We start from the raw sequence: 16,258 nt of genomic DNA on the forward strand, positions 1-16,258 counted from the left end.
TAAAAAATGGGCCCATAATCAAAAATCAAAGTACATATTTAGATAAAGCATATCAAATAAGCCCAAGAATTTAATTTTTGTTAAAATCAAACTTAGTTTAATTTTGGACCCTTTGGACCTTAATGTAGACCAATTTGAAAACTGGACCAAAAATTAAGAATCTACATACACAGTTAGATTTGGCATATCAAAGAACCCATTTATTCAATTTTTGATGAAATCAAACAAAGTTTAATTTTGGACCCCCATTTGGACCAACTTGAAAACTAGGCCAATAATTAAAAATCTAAGTACATTTTTAAATTCAGCATATCAAAGAACCCCAAAGATTCAATTTTTGTTAAAATCAAACTAAAAGTTTAATTTTGGACCCTTTGGACCTTAATGTAGACCAATTTGAAAACGGGACCAAAAATTAAGAATCTACATACATAGTTAGATTCGGCATATCAAAGAACCCCAATTATTCAATTTTTGATGAAATCACACAAATTTCAATTTTGGACCCTTTGGGCCCCTTATTCCTAAACTGTTAGGACCAAAACTCCCAAAATCAAACCCAACCTTCCTTTTATGGTCATAAACCTTGTGTTTAAATTTCATAGATTTCTATTTACTTATACTTAAGTTATATAATGCTTATTTGGGTCCCTTTTTGGCCCCTAATTCCTAAACTGTTTAGACCTAAACTCCCAAAATCAATACCAACCTTCCTTTTGTAGTCATTAACATTGTGTTTAAATTTCATTGATTTCTATTTACTTAAACTAAAGTTATAGTGCGAAAACCAAGAAAATGCTTATTTGGGTCCTTTTTGGCCCCTAATTCCTAAAATGTTGGGACCAAAACTCCCAAAATCAATCCCAACCGTTCTTTTGTGGTCATAAACCTTGTGTTAAAATTTCATAGATTTCCATTCACTTTTACTAAAGTTAGAGTGCGAAAACTAAAAGTATTCGGACGACGACGACGACGACGACGACGACGACGACGACGACGCCAACGTGATAGCAATATACGACGAAAATTTTTTCAAATTTTGAGGTCGTATAAAAATGCTTACCCACATATCTGACAATTCTGAATAAGTATATTTTCAGTTCACCCTCTTCAAACATTTTCTAGTTTGGTAGCCTTACAAAATTTCCTATGTTGTTTTTTTTTGTTTGTATAATTGTTTTTAATAGTATGGTGTTTTGTGCTAAGATATAGTGATATATGTTATATTATGATGGATTTATGAGTTTGAACAGCGGTATACTACTGTTGCCTTTATTTATAGATGTGATATAAATGTATTTTAATCTGTATTTTTACAGTCTCTCATAACTCTTTTTAGATTGGCTCTTTTATAAAATGTTAATATTATATTGACTGTGTTTTATATCAAATGTTTTAAAGAGGTGAGACTCTAATAAAAATAAATTATTTGTTTGTATGATTCAATTACCAATAATCAAAATTATTCCTGATTTTTTTTTTTGGAATTAGTTATATTTGTGACTTTGTAGTGGAGGATTCTTTAAAAGGGCAATTTTATCTCAACTAGCAAAACTATATAAATTCTGTATATGAAATTATCATTTAACCAAACTTCAAACCTTCAGAATTATTTCTATAATTACACCTAATGTAAGAATCCGGGGTTTTGATTGGTTAATAGCCAGTGTATTTTTCACCAATTTACTGTTATCAAATGAATATCGTTCTTTTTAACGCCGCTGGGGTATTTACTAAAAGGATATGCCTTTTTTACCCTCTCTGCCGTGGTATTTGCCAAAAAATACTCTATCGGACTGGACATTTGTAACGTCACGATCATTAATGCGTTTTAGTACATTAACATTCGGTGTAATTAAACAGATATATCATGTTATTGAGGGATATTTGCGAAAAATACCAGTCTTGAGAATGAATTTCCCTCGCCTTACGGCTCGTGAAATTTAACATTCTCTCGACTGGTATTTTTCGCAAATACCCCTCCTTAACATGATATATCTGTTCATAATATTACTTTGCATCTATTAACAGACTAATATTGAAAATATTAATAATGAATCTAAATAATGCAGAAAGAAATATTATGAAACAAACTTTTATATCACATACCCAACTTCTGGTAGCAGTGACCTATATTCATGTGGATTTGTTGTTTCTGGAAAATTAGACAATATTCCTAACCTAAAACATACCAATATTAAAATGAAATATTCCTTCAGCAATGTTATTTACAGCAACAATAAAAAAAAATGTCCTGCAAGTGGTCAGTTCTATTTGGATTGTTATTAAGGTTTTTTATTAAGGTTTTGTTAGATAATGAAGTCAAAATTGCTAAAGTCAAAAAGATAAATATACTCTACACATTATTGTTTCCAATAAGCTTTTGACAATTACCTGTGAGGTCTTAGATCTTCCCAGTGAAAAGTAAACAGAGTTTCTAAAGCTTCTATATTATTATCCTGTAAATACAAATTCTGCATATAAACAAACACTGTCAAAATAAAAGAATTAAGAAATTACATCATAATATTATTCCATATTTTCTATGTTATATTTAAAAGAAAACTTTTGGAATAAGTATTTTCCATTTTATTTTGAATCTCCCAAATTTGAAATGTATTTTATAACACTAAATACTTTCTGAAATTGTTTGATCTAACTTTTTGAAAAAATCACAAACTACAATTTCCAATAATTTATTATAAGAAATCATTGGTTACCACTATATTTCTTGCTAAGACAAGTAATATATTTTTTAACCAAATATTTTTAATGCATACACATTTTCTGTCAAATTTAATAAGAAAATGCAGTTGATTTTTAATCTTAAACTTCACAATTTTTAATCAGTGGGCAATAAAGATCTCATAAACTAGAGGCTCTAAAGAGCCTGTGTCGCTCACCTTGGTCTATGTGCATATTAAACAAAGGACACAAATGGATTCATGACAAAATTGTATTTTGGTGATGGTGATGTGTTTGAAGTTCTTACTTTACTGAACGTTTTTGCTTCTTACAATATTATCTATAATGAACTTTGCCCATTAGTAACAGAGAACTATATTTGGTAAAAATTTACATAAATTTACCAAATTAATGAAAATTGTTAAAAATTGACTATAAAGGGCAATAACTCCTTAAGGGGTCAATTGACCATTTAGGTCATGTTGACTTATTTCTAGATCTTACGTTGCTGAACATTATTGCTGTTTACAGTTTATCGCTATCTATAATAGTATTCAAGATAACCAAAAACGGCAAAATTTCTTTAAAAATTACCATTTGGAGGGCAGCAACCCAACAACCAGTTGTCCAATTCATCTGAAAAATTCAGGGCAGGTAGATATTGACTTGATTAACAATTTAACTTCTTGTCAGATTTGCTCTTAATGCTTTGGTTTCATAGTTATAAGCCAAAAACTGCATTTTACCCCTATGTTCTATTTTTAGCCGTGGCGGCCATCTTAGTTGGTTGACCAAGTCATGCCACACATTTTTAAAACTAGATACCCCAAAGATGATTGTGGCCAAGTTTGGATTAGTTTGGCCCAGTAGTTTCAGAGGAGAAGATTTTTGTAAAAGATTACTTTAATTTACGAAAAATGGTTAAAAATTGACTATAAAGGGCAATAACTCCTAAACGGGTCAACTGACCATTTTGGTCATGTTGACTTATTGTAGATCTTACTTAGCTGAACATTATTACTGTTTACAGTTTATCTCTATCTATAATAATATTCAAGATAATAACCAAAAACAGCAAAATTTCCTCAAAATTACCAATTCAGGGGCAGCAACCCAACAACGGGTTGACTGATTCAACTGAAAATTTCAGGGCAGATAGATCTTGACCTGATTAACATTTTTACCCATGTCATATTTCCTCAAAATGCTTTGGTTTTTGAGTTATAAGCCAAAAACTGCATTTTACCCCTATGTTCTATTTTTAGCCGTGGCGGCCATCTTAGTTGGTTGACCAGGTCACGCCACACATTTTTTAAACTAGATACCCCAAAGATGATTGTGGCCAAGTTTGGATTAATTTGGCCCAGTAGTTTCAGAGGAGAAGATTTTTGTAAAAGATTACTTTAATTTACAAAAAATGGTTAAAAATTGACTATAAAGGGCAATAACTCCTACACAGGTCAACTGACCATTTTGGTCATGTTGACTTATTTGTAGATCTTACTGTGATGAACATTATTGCTGTTTACAGTTTATCTCTATCTATAATAATATTCAAGATAATAACCAAAAACAGCAAAATTTCCTCAAAATTACCAATTCAGGGGCAGCAACCCAACAACCGATTGACTGATTCATCTGAATATTTCAGGGCAGATAGATCTTGACCTAATAAACATTTTTATCCCATGTCAGATTTCCTCAAAATGCTTTGGTTTTTGAGTTATAAGCCAAAAACTGCATTTAACCCCTATGTTCTATTTTTAGCCGTGGCGGCCATCTTGGATGGTTGACCGGGTCACGCCACACATTTTTTAAACTAGATACCCCAAAGATGATTGTGGCCAAGTTTGGATTAATTTGGCCCAGTAGTTTCAGAGGAGAAGATTTTTGTAAAAGATTACTTTAATTTACGAAAAATGGTTAAAAATTGACTATAAAGGGCAATAACTCCTAAACGGGTCAACTGACCATTTTGGTCATGTTGACTTATTTGTAGATCTTACTTTGCTGAACATTATTGCTGTTTACAATTTATCTCTATCTATAATAATATTCAAGATAATAACCAAAAACAGCAAAATTTCCTCAAAATTACCAATTCAGGGGCAGCAACCCAACAACCGATTGACTGATTCATCTGAAAATTTCAGGGCAGATAGATCTTGACCTAATAAACATTTTTATCCCATGTCAGATTTCCTCAAAATGCTTTGGTTTTTGATTTATAAGCCAAAAACTGCATTTTACCCCTATGTTCTATTTTTAGCCATGGCGGCCATCTTGGTTGGTTGACCAGGTCACGCCACACATTTTTTAAACTAGATACCCCAAAGATGATTGTGGCCAAGTTTGGATTAATTTGGCCCAGTAGTTTCAGAGGAGAAGATTTTTGTAAAAGATTACTTTAATTTACGAAAAATGGTTAAAAATTGACTATAAAGGGCAATAACTCCTAAACGGGTCAACTGACCATTTTGGTCATGTTGACTTATTTGTAGATCTTACTTTGCTGAACATTATTGCTGTTTACAATTTATCTCTATCTATAATAATATTCAAGATAATAACCAAAAACAGCAAAATTTCCTCAAAATTACCAATTCAGGGGCAGCAACCCAACAACCGATTGACTGATTCATCTGAAAATTTCAGGGCAGATAGATCTTGACCTAATAAACATTTTTATCCCATGTCAGATTTCCTCAAAATGCTTTGGTTTTTGATTTATAAGCCAAAAACTGCATTTTACCCCTATGTTCTATTTTTAGCCATGGCGGCCATCTTGGTTGGTTGACCAGGTCACGCCACACATTTTTTAAACTAGATACCCCAAAGATGATTGTGGCCAAGTTTGGATTAATTTGGCCCAGTAGTTTCAGAGGAGAAGATTTTTGTAAAAGATTACTTTAATTTACGAAAAATGGTTAAAAATTGACTATAAAGGGCAATAACTCCTAAACGGGTCAACTGACCATTTTGGTCGTGTTGACTTATTTGTAGATCTTACTTTGTTGAACATTATTGCTGTTTACAGTTTATCTCTATCTATAATAATATTCAAGATAATAACCAAAAACAGCAAAATTTCCTCAAAATTACCAATTCAGGGGCAGCAACCCAACAACCGATTGACCGATTCATCTGAAAATTTCAGGGCAGATAGATCTTGACCTGATAAACATTTTTACCCCATGTCAGATTTGCTCTAAATGCTTTGGTTTTTGAGTTATAAGCCAAAAACTGCATTTTACCCCTATGTTCTATTTTTAGCCGTGGCGGCCATCTTGGTTGGTTGACCGGGTCACGCCACACATTTTTTAAACTAGATACCCCAATGATGATTGTGGCCAAGTTTGGTTTGATTTGGCCCAGTAGTTTCAGAGGAGAAGATTTTTGTAAAAGTTAACGACGACGGACGACGACGACGACGACGGACGACGACGACGACGACGGACGACGGACGACGGACGCCGGACGCCAAGTGATGAGAAAAGCTCACTTGGCCCTTCGGGCCAGGTGAGCTAAAAATGCACTGTAACAATGGGGACCTACCCTGGCATAATTAACTGCAGTTTCCACAATGTTTTCTGATCTGAATTTCTGGAAGAATTTTTCATTAAACCTTTCAGCTGCTGCATGGACACCTCCCAGAATGCACTGCAAACAAACAGATCAAATATTACTACAGCCTGCACAAAGTTTTTTCAAGCAATAAAGAATAGGCTTATGGAGATGGAGTAATTTAAAGCTGATGTATTTAAAGCCACACTATTTTCAATATCTCTGGAAATCATTTACTTTGTGTAGTCATTAAAAATATAGTCATATTATCTATATGAAATTTTTGTGTTTTTGTTGATTTATTTTACTGATATTTATAACATTTAAGGGGGTTCGCGGGTCTAAATCATTTATATAGGATTTCTCTATATTTTTCTATAAATGCACTTTATCATACAGTTAATAGGATCACATTTGCGCTCACAATCTGCCTTCGAAAGAAGCATACATCTTTGTAAAAGTGTTTTTTTTGTCAGCTAAACTTTTCTTCCTGTCCAAATAAAGACATGAAAATGGAAACCAAGGATGTGAGTTCATTTGCAGAATATCTAACTTAAGATTTGTGAAAAAGGTCATTTATTCAGAATATCATAAAGCATTATATAACTGACAGTGATGGACAATTATGTCATCAAACAAAACTGAATAAATGACAAGCACAAGTTGAAACAGTATTCCATAAAGCTAAAATTTAGTGTATAAAAATTTACTGCCAAAAATGTTTTTATTATAATAAAACTTATTTTTTCTGTTGAACTAATAGGAGAAATAAATGTAATATCGAAATAAAAAAAGAAATTTATTACAGAAATCGCTCAAATTTTACAATAATTTAGTTTAAGTACAGCATATATCGAAATTATATTAAAAAATATAGGTCACCGATGAGTTAAAAGAGATATTTCAATTTTAATATTTTAATTTGGAACTTTTTCAATGATGTTTACATTTTAAAAGTCATCTGAAGCCAACACAAATTAATTGTTTTGAATGTTTTTTGTACCATATGATAAAGTAACAACTACAAAAGGTAATAAATAAAATTTGTAATGAAAAACAAATGTTTAATTTTTTTCTGAAATTTTTATACCCTCGAGCCTCCTTAACAATAAATAGACAATTCACGTCCACTCTGTGTAGTATTTCTATTTGCATCCATCTGAGTTGAGCCTTTTTTAACTGATTTTTATAGTTCGCTCTTATGTTGTACTGTTACACCAGTGTCCCAGGTATGGGGAGGGTTGGGATCCTGCTAACATGTTTAACCCCACCACATTCTGTATGTATGTGCCTGCCCCAAGTCAGGAGCCTGTAATTAAGTGGTTGTCGTTTGTTTATGTGTTATATATTTGTTTTTCATTTATTTTTTGTACATAAATTAGGCCTAAAGTTTTCTGCTTTGAATTGTTTTACATTGTTACAAGTAACATTGTCATTTCGTTGCCTTTTATATCTGACTATGCGGTATGGGTTTTGCTCATTGTTGAAGGCCGTAAGGTAACCTATAGTTGTTAATTTCTGAGTCATTTAGTCTCTTGTGGAGAGTTGTCGCATTGGCAATCATGTCATATCTTCTTTTTTATATAGACAATAAATGTTTACTGTCTTTAAAAATCAGCTGTATTTGTACGAGGCTAAGAAACAGGTGTAATGGGAGCCTTAGCAAGCTATTACTCCTGTTTCCAGCCGAGTATGGCATGGTTGTTTTTGTTACACAATCATACACATTTAAGTTTTGAAATCGACAATTGTATGTCATTGGAATGCGACTGCAATACACATTCTGAGGCCACGCAGGTTCATACAATACTCAGTCCGGCAGTGGGCGGAGCTTTAAAGTGATATCTGTATAGTATACAAATACAGCATAGCGATATCTGTAGGGCTGTATCTGTATAGTAGGACAACCAATTGCAGGATAAAATCATGTTACCTCATAAGTTTTCAATCTGTACAAATACTGAAGAAGTTTTCTTCTGACACGACACACTTCTCTCTGTTCTAAATTCAGACTGAAATTAGATAAAGATAAAATTAAATATACCATATACTGAATATAATATTTCAATCTTTTTATTTATAGGTATACAGAATATTGATGTCTAAATAAATTATCCACAGGAAGAGCCTTAAGGGCATACGATACAGTTTTGATCCTGTATTTACATTTTAATAAAAAATTTCCATATAGGCTATTTTTAACCTGATTAAATCAAATATGTAATAAAAAATAAACCTTCATGTGCTACTTTTTGAGTAAAATGAGGTCGTAATTTTGTATATTTGCTCAAAATTCTGTTTAGTGGCCCTATTTTCCCTTTCAAAAGAAAGAAATTTATTACATTGGTTGCAATGAATTACATTGATTTCTCAGTTAGATAAAAACCGATAATTTCACATGTGAAATAAACGTTGTTATTCAATATTGGTATTATTTTAGTAGGCTTTTCTATATGAATTGGATTTTGAATAAAAAAGCATATTCACCTGTGAAAGTGTTATTCGCCGCGCTAAACGTCACGCGCTTTTACATGCAACGTTATGGTAAAATGTTTCATGTAAAAAAAAATTGGTATATGTTTGTCATTTTCTTCTCTCGGACTATGGAATAAAACAATTACTGTCTTTTGTTTCGGTAAATATGGGGTTTTATTGACTTTTAAAAAACTGATATTCACTTCGGCCGTCGGCCTCAGTGAATATCATTTTTTCAAAAGTCAATAAAACCGCATATTTACCTCATCAAAAGACAGTAATTGTATATTATTTCACTCTCTGACGTCATACAACAATAGGCGTTGTCAAGACGTCGATAACGTCGGATCAAAACAAATTGTCAATGCGTAGGAAAAAGATATAGTTCCTTACATTTTCTACATTAATTACATAAAAAAAAAGCCATTTGCCAATGTAATAAAAAGAATAACTAATCGCCGTATTTGAATATAAAAAATAAGACACCTTGTGACCGAACGCCGCTATGGATTAAACTCGTGCTGCACACTCGTTTAATCCATGCGTCGTTCGGTCACGGGTTGTCTTATTTTTGATATTCAAATACGGCGATTAGTTATACTATAAATAACTTTTGTTTATTTTAAAAGATAAACACAAATTGTTTTTTGTTAAATAATTTGTAATTTATGTATTTTATAAATATCCTAAAATTTTATACATTTTTTTTTTCAGAAATAACTCATATTTATTAAATGTTCATGAATGTAAAAGTAAACATCATTTTTTGCTATATATTTATCAAGTTTTAAAAAAAATGCACTATTTACGTGTTCATGAAAATTGGTACATATAATCTTCTCGCGTAATCAAACCAAATGGCATTTTAAAAAAGAGGGGTCCATGAACTTGTTTTCAAGTTAAATAAGTTTGAATGATAAAACTCAGTCAAAAACTTAGCTTTTCCCCAATAAGTCATAGTTTGACGTCGCTAAAATAACAATTAACGTTAGCAATGTCATTACCTCCCCTGTAACTGTATCGTATGCCCTTAATGTTAAAGATGCATACGACAAAATGCAAAATCACTTTATCTCACTTCCACAACAACAAAAAGAGTTGCAGGTTAAACAAAGAAGGATACATTTCTATCAACATTTAATCATTTATTGGAAGAAAAAATTTAATGTAAAAAACTTTTATTTACTATTAAATCTTTTTACAGTATTCAAAATGGGGACAAGTTTCTAACAACATCTGACCATTTGTTCTAAGTTATTAATTCTAAATTAAAAAAATCTATAAAATGTACAGGTTCTTAGGTTGTCTCCAATTTAGTTTGATGTATCTTTATTCAAAGCAGTTAATCTTCTAAATAATCAAAGCACTTCATTTTTTCAAAAAAAATAACAATGTAAACTTTTACGGTATTTTTTCAAATATATGCAACATTGTGTTCTGAGGAAAGAATATATCAGTTAATTGCTGTTAATTTTGTGTTCCATCGCAATAACAAAACCAAAGATTTCCAATCCATGAAAACAGGCAAACCAAATGCTTATCCATAGAACAATATAGTTGGGAAAAACTGAATAAGATGGGCATGAAAGACGACACAATAAGGAAAAAGTTTTATGTCTTTAAAAACCATAATCTGGAAATTTAATTAGATATTGTTTCAAAGAGGTTTCCAGCTTATGTAAATTTGAATAACTTTTTATTGGAATGAAGCAAACACAAGAAGTTGATTTGTGTACAACTATATATCTTATATTGAAATTTTTATCTATAATCTAAAGCTTACTTTTTAAATTCCAGTTCATTCAGCATTTCTTCCTGTTTAGCTTTCTTCAATTCTTCTTTCTTTGTCTGTGTTTCAGGATCAAATTCATCTAATGATATATCCTCATAAAGACCATCTTCTGGATCACACAGGATAAACCTAAAATAATGGTTGTAAAATTGAATTTGAAGTGAATTGGGAAACAAGAATTATATATGGTTTTGGGGAAGGACAAAATCAATACTTGATAAATTTATCATTAAAAGAAATTAGGAAATGTCTTGACTTTTCACAAGTTTAATAGAGAAAAAAAAAACCAACCATTTATATAAATCTTAAAGAATGCCAAAGTGGGACTTTCTTTTCTGTGAATACATTAACATTACATGAAAACTGAGAAGTTCACTAGAAAAGGGACAGAAATCTTATGATCTTTATAACGTAGAATCAACAATTATAGTTGAGTTTTAAGAATAACTTCTTAATTTAAATATTCAGTGATACAATGTTTAAAGTATTAGATTTATTGATTAAATGTCTAGATATCATGTGCTACATATTACCTTGGCAGATAACAGTAACCTTGATCTATACAGGTAATCGAAGAGTAAACACCAGGATATTATTTTGACAACCGACATAATCAAGTGATCAAGAATATCACTTATATTTATAGACAAAATTGTTAAACTAAATCACCATAATGGCGTTATCAAAATCATTTCAGAAAGGACAAGTTCCAATGTTATGTCAGATGTGTGAGGAATCAAAGGAAATCAAATGGAAATGTTTACTGTGTGACTTTCTCTTGTGTACAAAATGTCAGAAACTTCATAAAAAAGTGAAATCAACTGACCAGCATACAATTATAGATATAAAGGACATATCTTCTCACCAGCAACAGATTAAGGATAAACTTGATTTAAGTAACATTCAATGTGGAATTCATAGTGAACACAACTGTTTCTTATTTTGTCAATCTTGTGAAGTAGTTGTCTGCCCTTTGTGTATAACAAAAATTCATAACAAACACACTATGGTTGAACTAGCTGAAGGATATCAACTTACATTGAAATCAATGAAAACGTTTAATTCTGAGATTGAAGAGGAAATAGATCAAAATGAAGAAAAATTATCTGAACTTGGAATTTTGAAATCTTCAGAAGAACGCAAATATGAATTGGAAAAGCAGAATATTCTCAACCGAGAAAAAAAATTAAAGGATGAAGTTGAAAAGCATACCAATAAACTTTTGAAAGAACTTGATCAGAGAAAGGAAATTCTGATGCAATCAGTGAATAATGCTCAAAATAGATCACAGAAGATCAACAAAGATTTAGACCTTAGGAGAAAGAATTTAAACCAGGCCTTAAATTCAAATATTGCTAATCAAGTTTTCAACATATATTCGGAGGAGAAAACTTCAAGACAACAAAGAATAGTACCTGTCAGCCCTAAATTTAAAAAGTTGCCTAAGTTTGTCCCAGGTAAAAATGTAGTTCAAGATTTCTACGTTGGAGAATTAAAGGAATCTGATGATGACCAAAAGATATTTGAATTTAAAGTGATAAAGCAATACACAACAGAGCTAACGGTGGTTGCCAATTTAGTCTGTTGTGATGACCGAAGTATTCTAATTTCAGGTTTTCCAAGCCCTATACTACATAAACTAAAATTAACAAATGAATCATTATGTGATTTGCACACTTTTAAGACAAACATATCTAACATGGCATTACTACCATCAGGTGACCTACTTCTATCTACAAACGAATCAAACCTTACAATACTTTCCTGTAGCACCAGTAAAGTGAATCCAACAAAGTTCAGTGTAAATCCTTTAATAACCCTTGGTGTCCATGTAACAAGTGACCATAAGATCTTAGTGGGTGTAAGAGAGAACCAAAGAAAACCCTTCCCTGTCAATGGTCCAAGACAAGTTATCATGATGAGTATGGATGGAGAAAAAGAAAAAGTGTATCACACTGACAACAAAGGGAAGTTGATATTTACTCTTCCCTACAAAATAACTACAGACAATGACAATAACATTTATGTCGTTGATATTCTAGATGAAGAAGAAAGAGCTAGAATAGTGGCATTAGATAAGACAAACAGAGTAAGATGGATATACACCGGTAATCCAGATATAAACAAGAAACAAACTTTGAAACCTGGAGATTTGGTGGCTACAAAATCTGACAGCATTATAGTTACAGACTATTATCATCACATGATTCATATCCTCAATACTTCAGGACAGTGCATTCATTACCTTAACACTAAGGACAAGTTAGGTATTGAAAGTCCATTCTCTTTAGACATAGACAGTACAGGCACACTGTACATAGGCTGTAGGACATATCAAGGTGAATCCAACGAAGCCAAAATATATACTGTTTCTGGATTCTGATTTACTGATTTTAATTACTTCCATAGCCTGTACTGATATAATTCTTCTTTTCTTGCTTTTATGAAAATAAATTGTATTTCAAATTCATAAATTAATTTCATGAATTTGTAAAGCCTTTTTTAAACAACAATAAAACTGATTATAACTTATTGCTCCTTTTATTTTTGTAACAATGGAATGTATTTTAGGAATTGCTACACACCAACAAGAGTGTACATGCTGAAATGTCTTGACTGCTTATTATACTCGACGCAACGAGTTGCGGAGGGTATAATGTTTTTGACCCGCTCGTCCGTCCGTCTGTCAGTCCGTCCGTCAGTCCGTCCGTCCGTCAGTCCTGTTTCTTGTCATCGCAACTCCTCTCAAACCACTCAACCTAATTTCACGAAACCTTTTCAGATAATAAGGACATACTATGTAGTTGTGCATATCGACAGGAAATAGCGATTCAATTTTTTTTCCAGGAGTTACGCCCCTTTGAACTTATTTACTTTAATATAATACTGCAACAGTTTGTCATCGCAACTCCTCTCAAACCACACAACAGAATTTCACGAAACCTTTTCAGTTAATATTAAAGGACATACTATGTAGTTGTGCATATCGATGGGAAATTGTGATTCAATTTTTTTTCTAGGAGTTATGCCCCTTTGAACTTATTTACTTTAGTGTACTACTGCAACAGTTTGTCATCGCAACTCCTCTCAAACCACACAACAGAATTTCACGAGGCCTTTTCAGATAATAAGGACATACTATGTAGTTGTGCATATCGATGGGAAATTATGATTCAATTTTTTTTCGAGGAGTTACGCCCCTTTGAACTTATTTACTTTAATGTACTACTGCAACAGTTTGTCATCGCAACTCCTCTGAAACTACTCAACAGAATTTCAGGAAACCTTTTCAGTTAATAAGGACATACTTTGTAGTTGTGCATATCGACGGGAAATTGCGATTCAATTTTTTTTCTAAGAGTTACGCCCCTTTGAACTTATTTACTTTAATGTACTACTGCAACAGTTTGTCATCGCAACTCCTCTCAAACCACACAACAGAATTTCATGAAACCTTTTCAGATAATAAGGACATACTATGTAGTTGTGCATGTTGACGGGAAATTGCGATTCAATTTTTTTTCTAGGAGTTACGCCCCTTTGAACTTATTTACTTTAATATAATACTGCAACAGTTTGTCATCGCAACTCCTCTCAAACCACACAATAGAATTTCATGAAACTTTGTAGATAATAAGGACATACTACGTAGATGTGCATTTCGACAACAAATTTTGATTCATTTTTTTTTCTAGGAGTTACGCCCCTTTGAACTTATTTGCTTCCATGTACTTTTGCAACAGTTTGTCATCTCAACTCCTCTGAAACCACACAACAGAATTTCATAAAATTTTGTAAATAATAAGGACATACTATGCATGTAGATGTGGATATTGACAGGAAATTATTATTCAATATTTTTTCTTATACAATTTTTTTCCTTACACTTATTTAATTTCTCCAATGACAATGTGGGGACGTGGGGTATGTGAGCGTGCTCACTAAGGTTCTTTAATTCTTTTACAGTTATCAAAATTGAAATTGAATAATAATGATGAGATCAAGGTCAGATAATCCCTGCCACACAGACATCTTTGTATGCATACACGCTGCAGTTTCAAATGTTGTCTGTTGTCTTAACTTTTACTCTGTAGCTAAAATAGATCAACATTTCAGAGAACAGTGAAAGGCCCAGTCAAAGGTTTCTACATTGATTTGTAAAATAAGAGATTCTAAAACATGGTCAATAAGTGCTTTTCTAAATGCCATAAATTCTGAATAATCCCTTGATGTCATTTCGAATAGGCAGACAAAATATAACAGTCATTCCTTATAATTTAATTCTAAATTCCATTCAAACCGAAGTAAATCATGAAAAAAACATTGAGGACGTCACATTCAAATGACAAAATCATTTCAATGAGCTGATAAACAAAACACTGTCAGCCAATCAGAAGACATGTAACATCCGAAATTAAATTATATCAATATATTAAGAAGAAAGATATGGTATGATTGCCAATGAGACAAGACACCAAAATGACACAGAAATTAACAGCTATAGCTATAGTCACAGAATGGCAAGTTCCTGTAAAGATAGCTATAGTCACAGTATGGCAAGTTTCTGTAAAGATAGCTATAGTCACAGTATGGCAAGTTCCTGTAAAGATAGCTATAGTCACAGTATGGCAAGTTCCTGTAAAGATAGCTATAGTCACAGTATGGCAAGTTCCTGTAAAGATAGCTATAGTCACAGTATGGCAAGTTCCTGTAAAGATAGCTATAGTCACAGTATGGCAAGTTCCTGTAAAGATAGCTATAGTCACAGTATGGCAAGTTCCTGTAAAGATAGCTATAGTCACAGTATGGCAAGTTCCTGTAAAGATAGCTATAGTCACAGTATGGCAAGTTCCTGTAAAGATAGCTATAGCTATAGTATGGCAAGTTCCTGTAAAGATAGGCCTGGTTTACCTATACATGTACAATCATCAAATTGTGAAATATAAACATCTCAGGTTTTCAGGAGCTAACCTTTTGGTTAATATTCAATAACAATATGCTGCGATATTATCTATTTCAATATCAGGTACATGAAAGGTAAATAAAGCAGAACCATTCATACATGTAATAAGCTTGAAAACTTTGGTATCTTCCTACCAACAATTAAATTTAGCAGCAGCCTCAAAATGAAGCTTGTACTCAAGCTAGTTAGTTGTACCATCATGGATTGATGGTTTGGTATATTGAAGACTGGCCTGTTGACCTACTCCCAATTAAGCTACATTAGAAATTGTATGAAACTTTTGGGTACATTATCTAAAACATTCATACATCAATTTGTCACATGGTCTTTTATTTTGATTATCTATGTACTATCTTAAAAGTGACTCAATCAGGTTTTTAAGTTTTCTTCTTTTCATTAGCTATCTTGTAACTGAGTTTCAAATTCACCACCATGGTCCCCATAGGTATTCAAATTTCCGCTGAACTGGTTGACACTATTTGTAATGACCTCAACTTCCGTATAGTGGGTTATTTTCATGGGATTTAAATTTTTGCTAATTTTAGCAGACAGAACAAAATCACCAAAATAAATTCCACCAATTAAAAAGAGTATATGCAAAGGAATTGATAAAAGTTTTGAACAGCCAAATTTTTTAATATATCTTATTTAATGAAAATTGCAAAATATTACACCCCCGAAAATAACCTGCTATACAGTAATAGAAAAACAAAGGATATGGAGTATCCATTGATGACATAAAATCAGTTAATGCACAACAAAAAGCTAATAAACAGTGC

At 32.1% G+C, this 16,258-nt stretch overlaps 2 protein-coding genes across 2 annotated transcripts in view; one reads left to right on the plus strand and one right to left on the minus strand.

Annotated features, from left to right (window-relative positions):
• The window catches only part of LOC143072686 (NBAS subunit of NRZ tethering complex-like), a 167,116-nt gene that overhangs the window by 135,487 nt on the left and 15,371 nt on the right, over positions 1-16,258 (minus strand). Inside the window, exons 18-22 of the mRNA XM_076247758.1 lie at positions 10,508-10,645; positions 8,183-8,261; positions 6,241-6,345; positions 2,395-2,459; positions 2,110-2,181 (exon numbers count right to left, since the gene is read on the minus strand). Coding sequence (XP_076103873.1) covers positions 2,110-2,181; positions 2,395-2,459; positions 6,241-6,345; positions 8,183-8,261; positions 10,508-10,645 — 459 coding nt within the window. The remainder of the gene's footprint in view (positions 1-2,109; positions 2,182-2,394; positions 2,460-6,240; positions 6,346-8,182; positions 8,262-10,507; positions 10,646-16,258) is intronic.
• LOC143072679 (uncharacterized) lies at positions 11,068-12,990 on the plus strand. The gene has a single exon (XM_076247750.1). The coding sequence runs from the start codon at positions 11,190-11,192 to the stop codon at positions 12,897-12,899; it is 1,710 nt and encodes a 569-aa protein (XP_076103865.1). The 5' UTR covers positions 11,068-11,189; the 3' UTR covers positions 12,900-12,990.

The sequence above is a fragment of the Mytilus galloprovincialis genome, chromosome 4 (genome assembly GCF_965363235.1).
Source record: "Mytilus galloprovincialis chromosome 4, xbMytGall1.hap1.1, whole genome shotgun sequence".
NCBI classification, from domain to species: domain Eukaryota; kingdom Metazoa; phylum Mollusca; class Bivalvia; order Mytilida; family Mytilidae; genus Mytilus; species Mytilus galloprovincialis.

Excerpts from the sequence above, each read along its gene's own strand:
- LOC143072679 (XM_076247750.1), top strand. The coding sequence starts at position 11,190 with ATGGCGTTATCAAAATCATTTCAGAAAGGACAAGTTCCAATGTTATGT.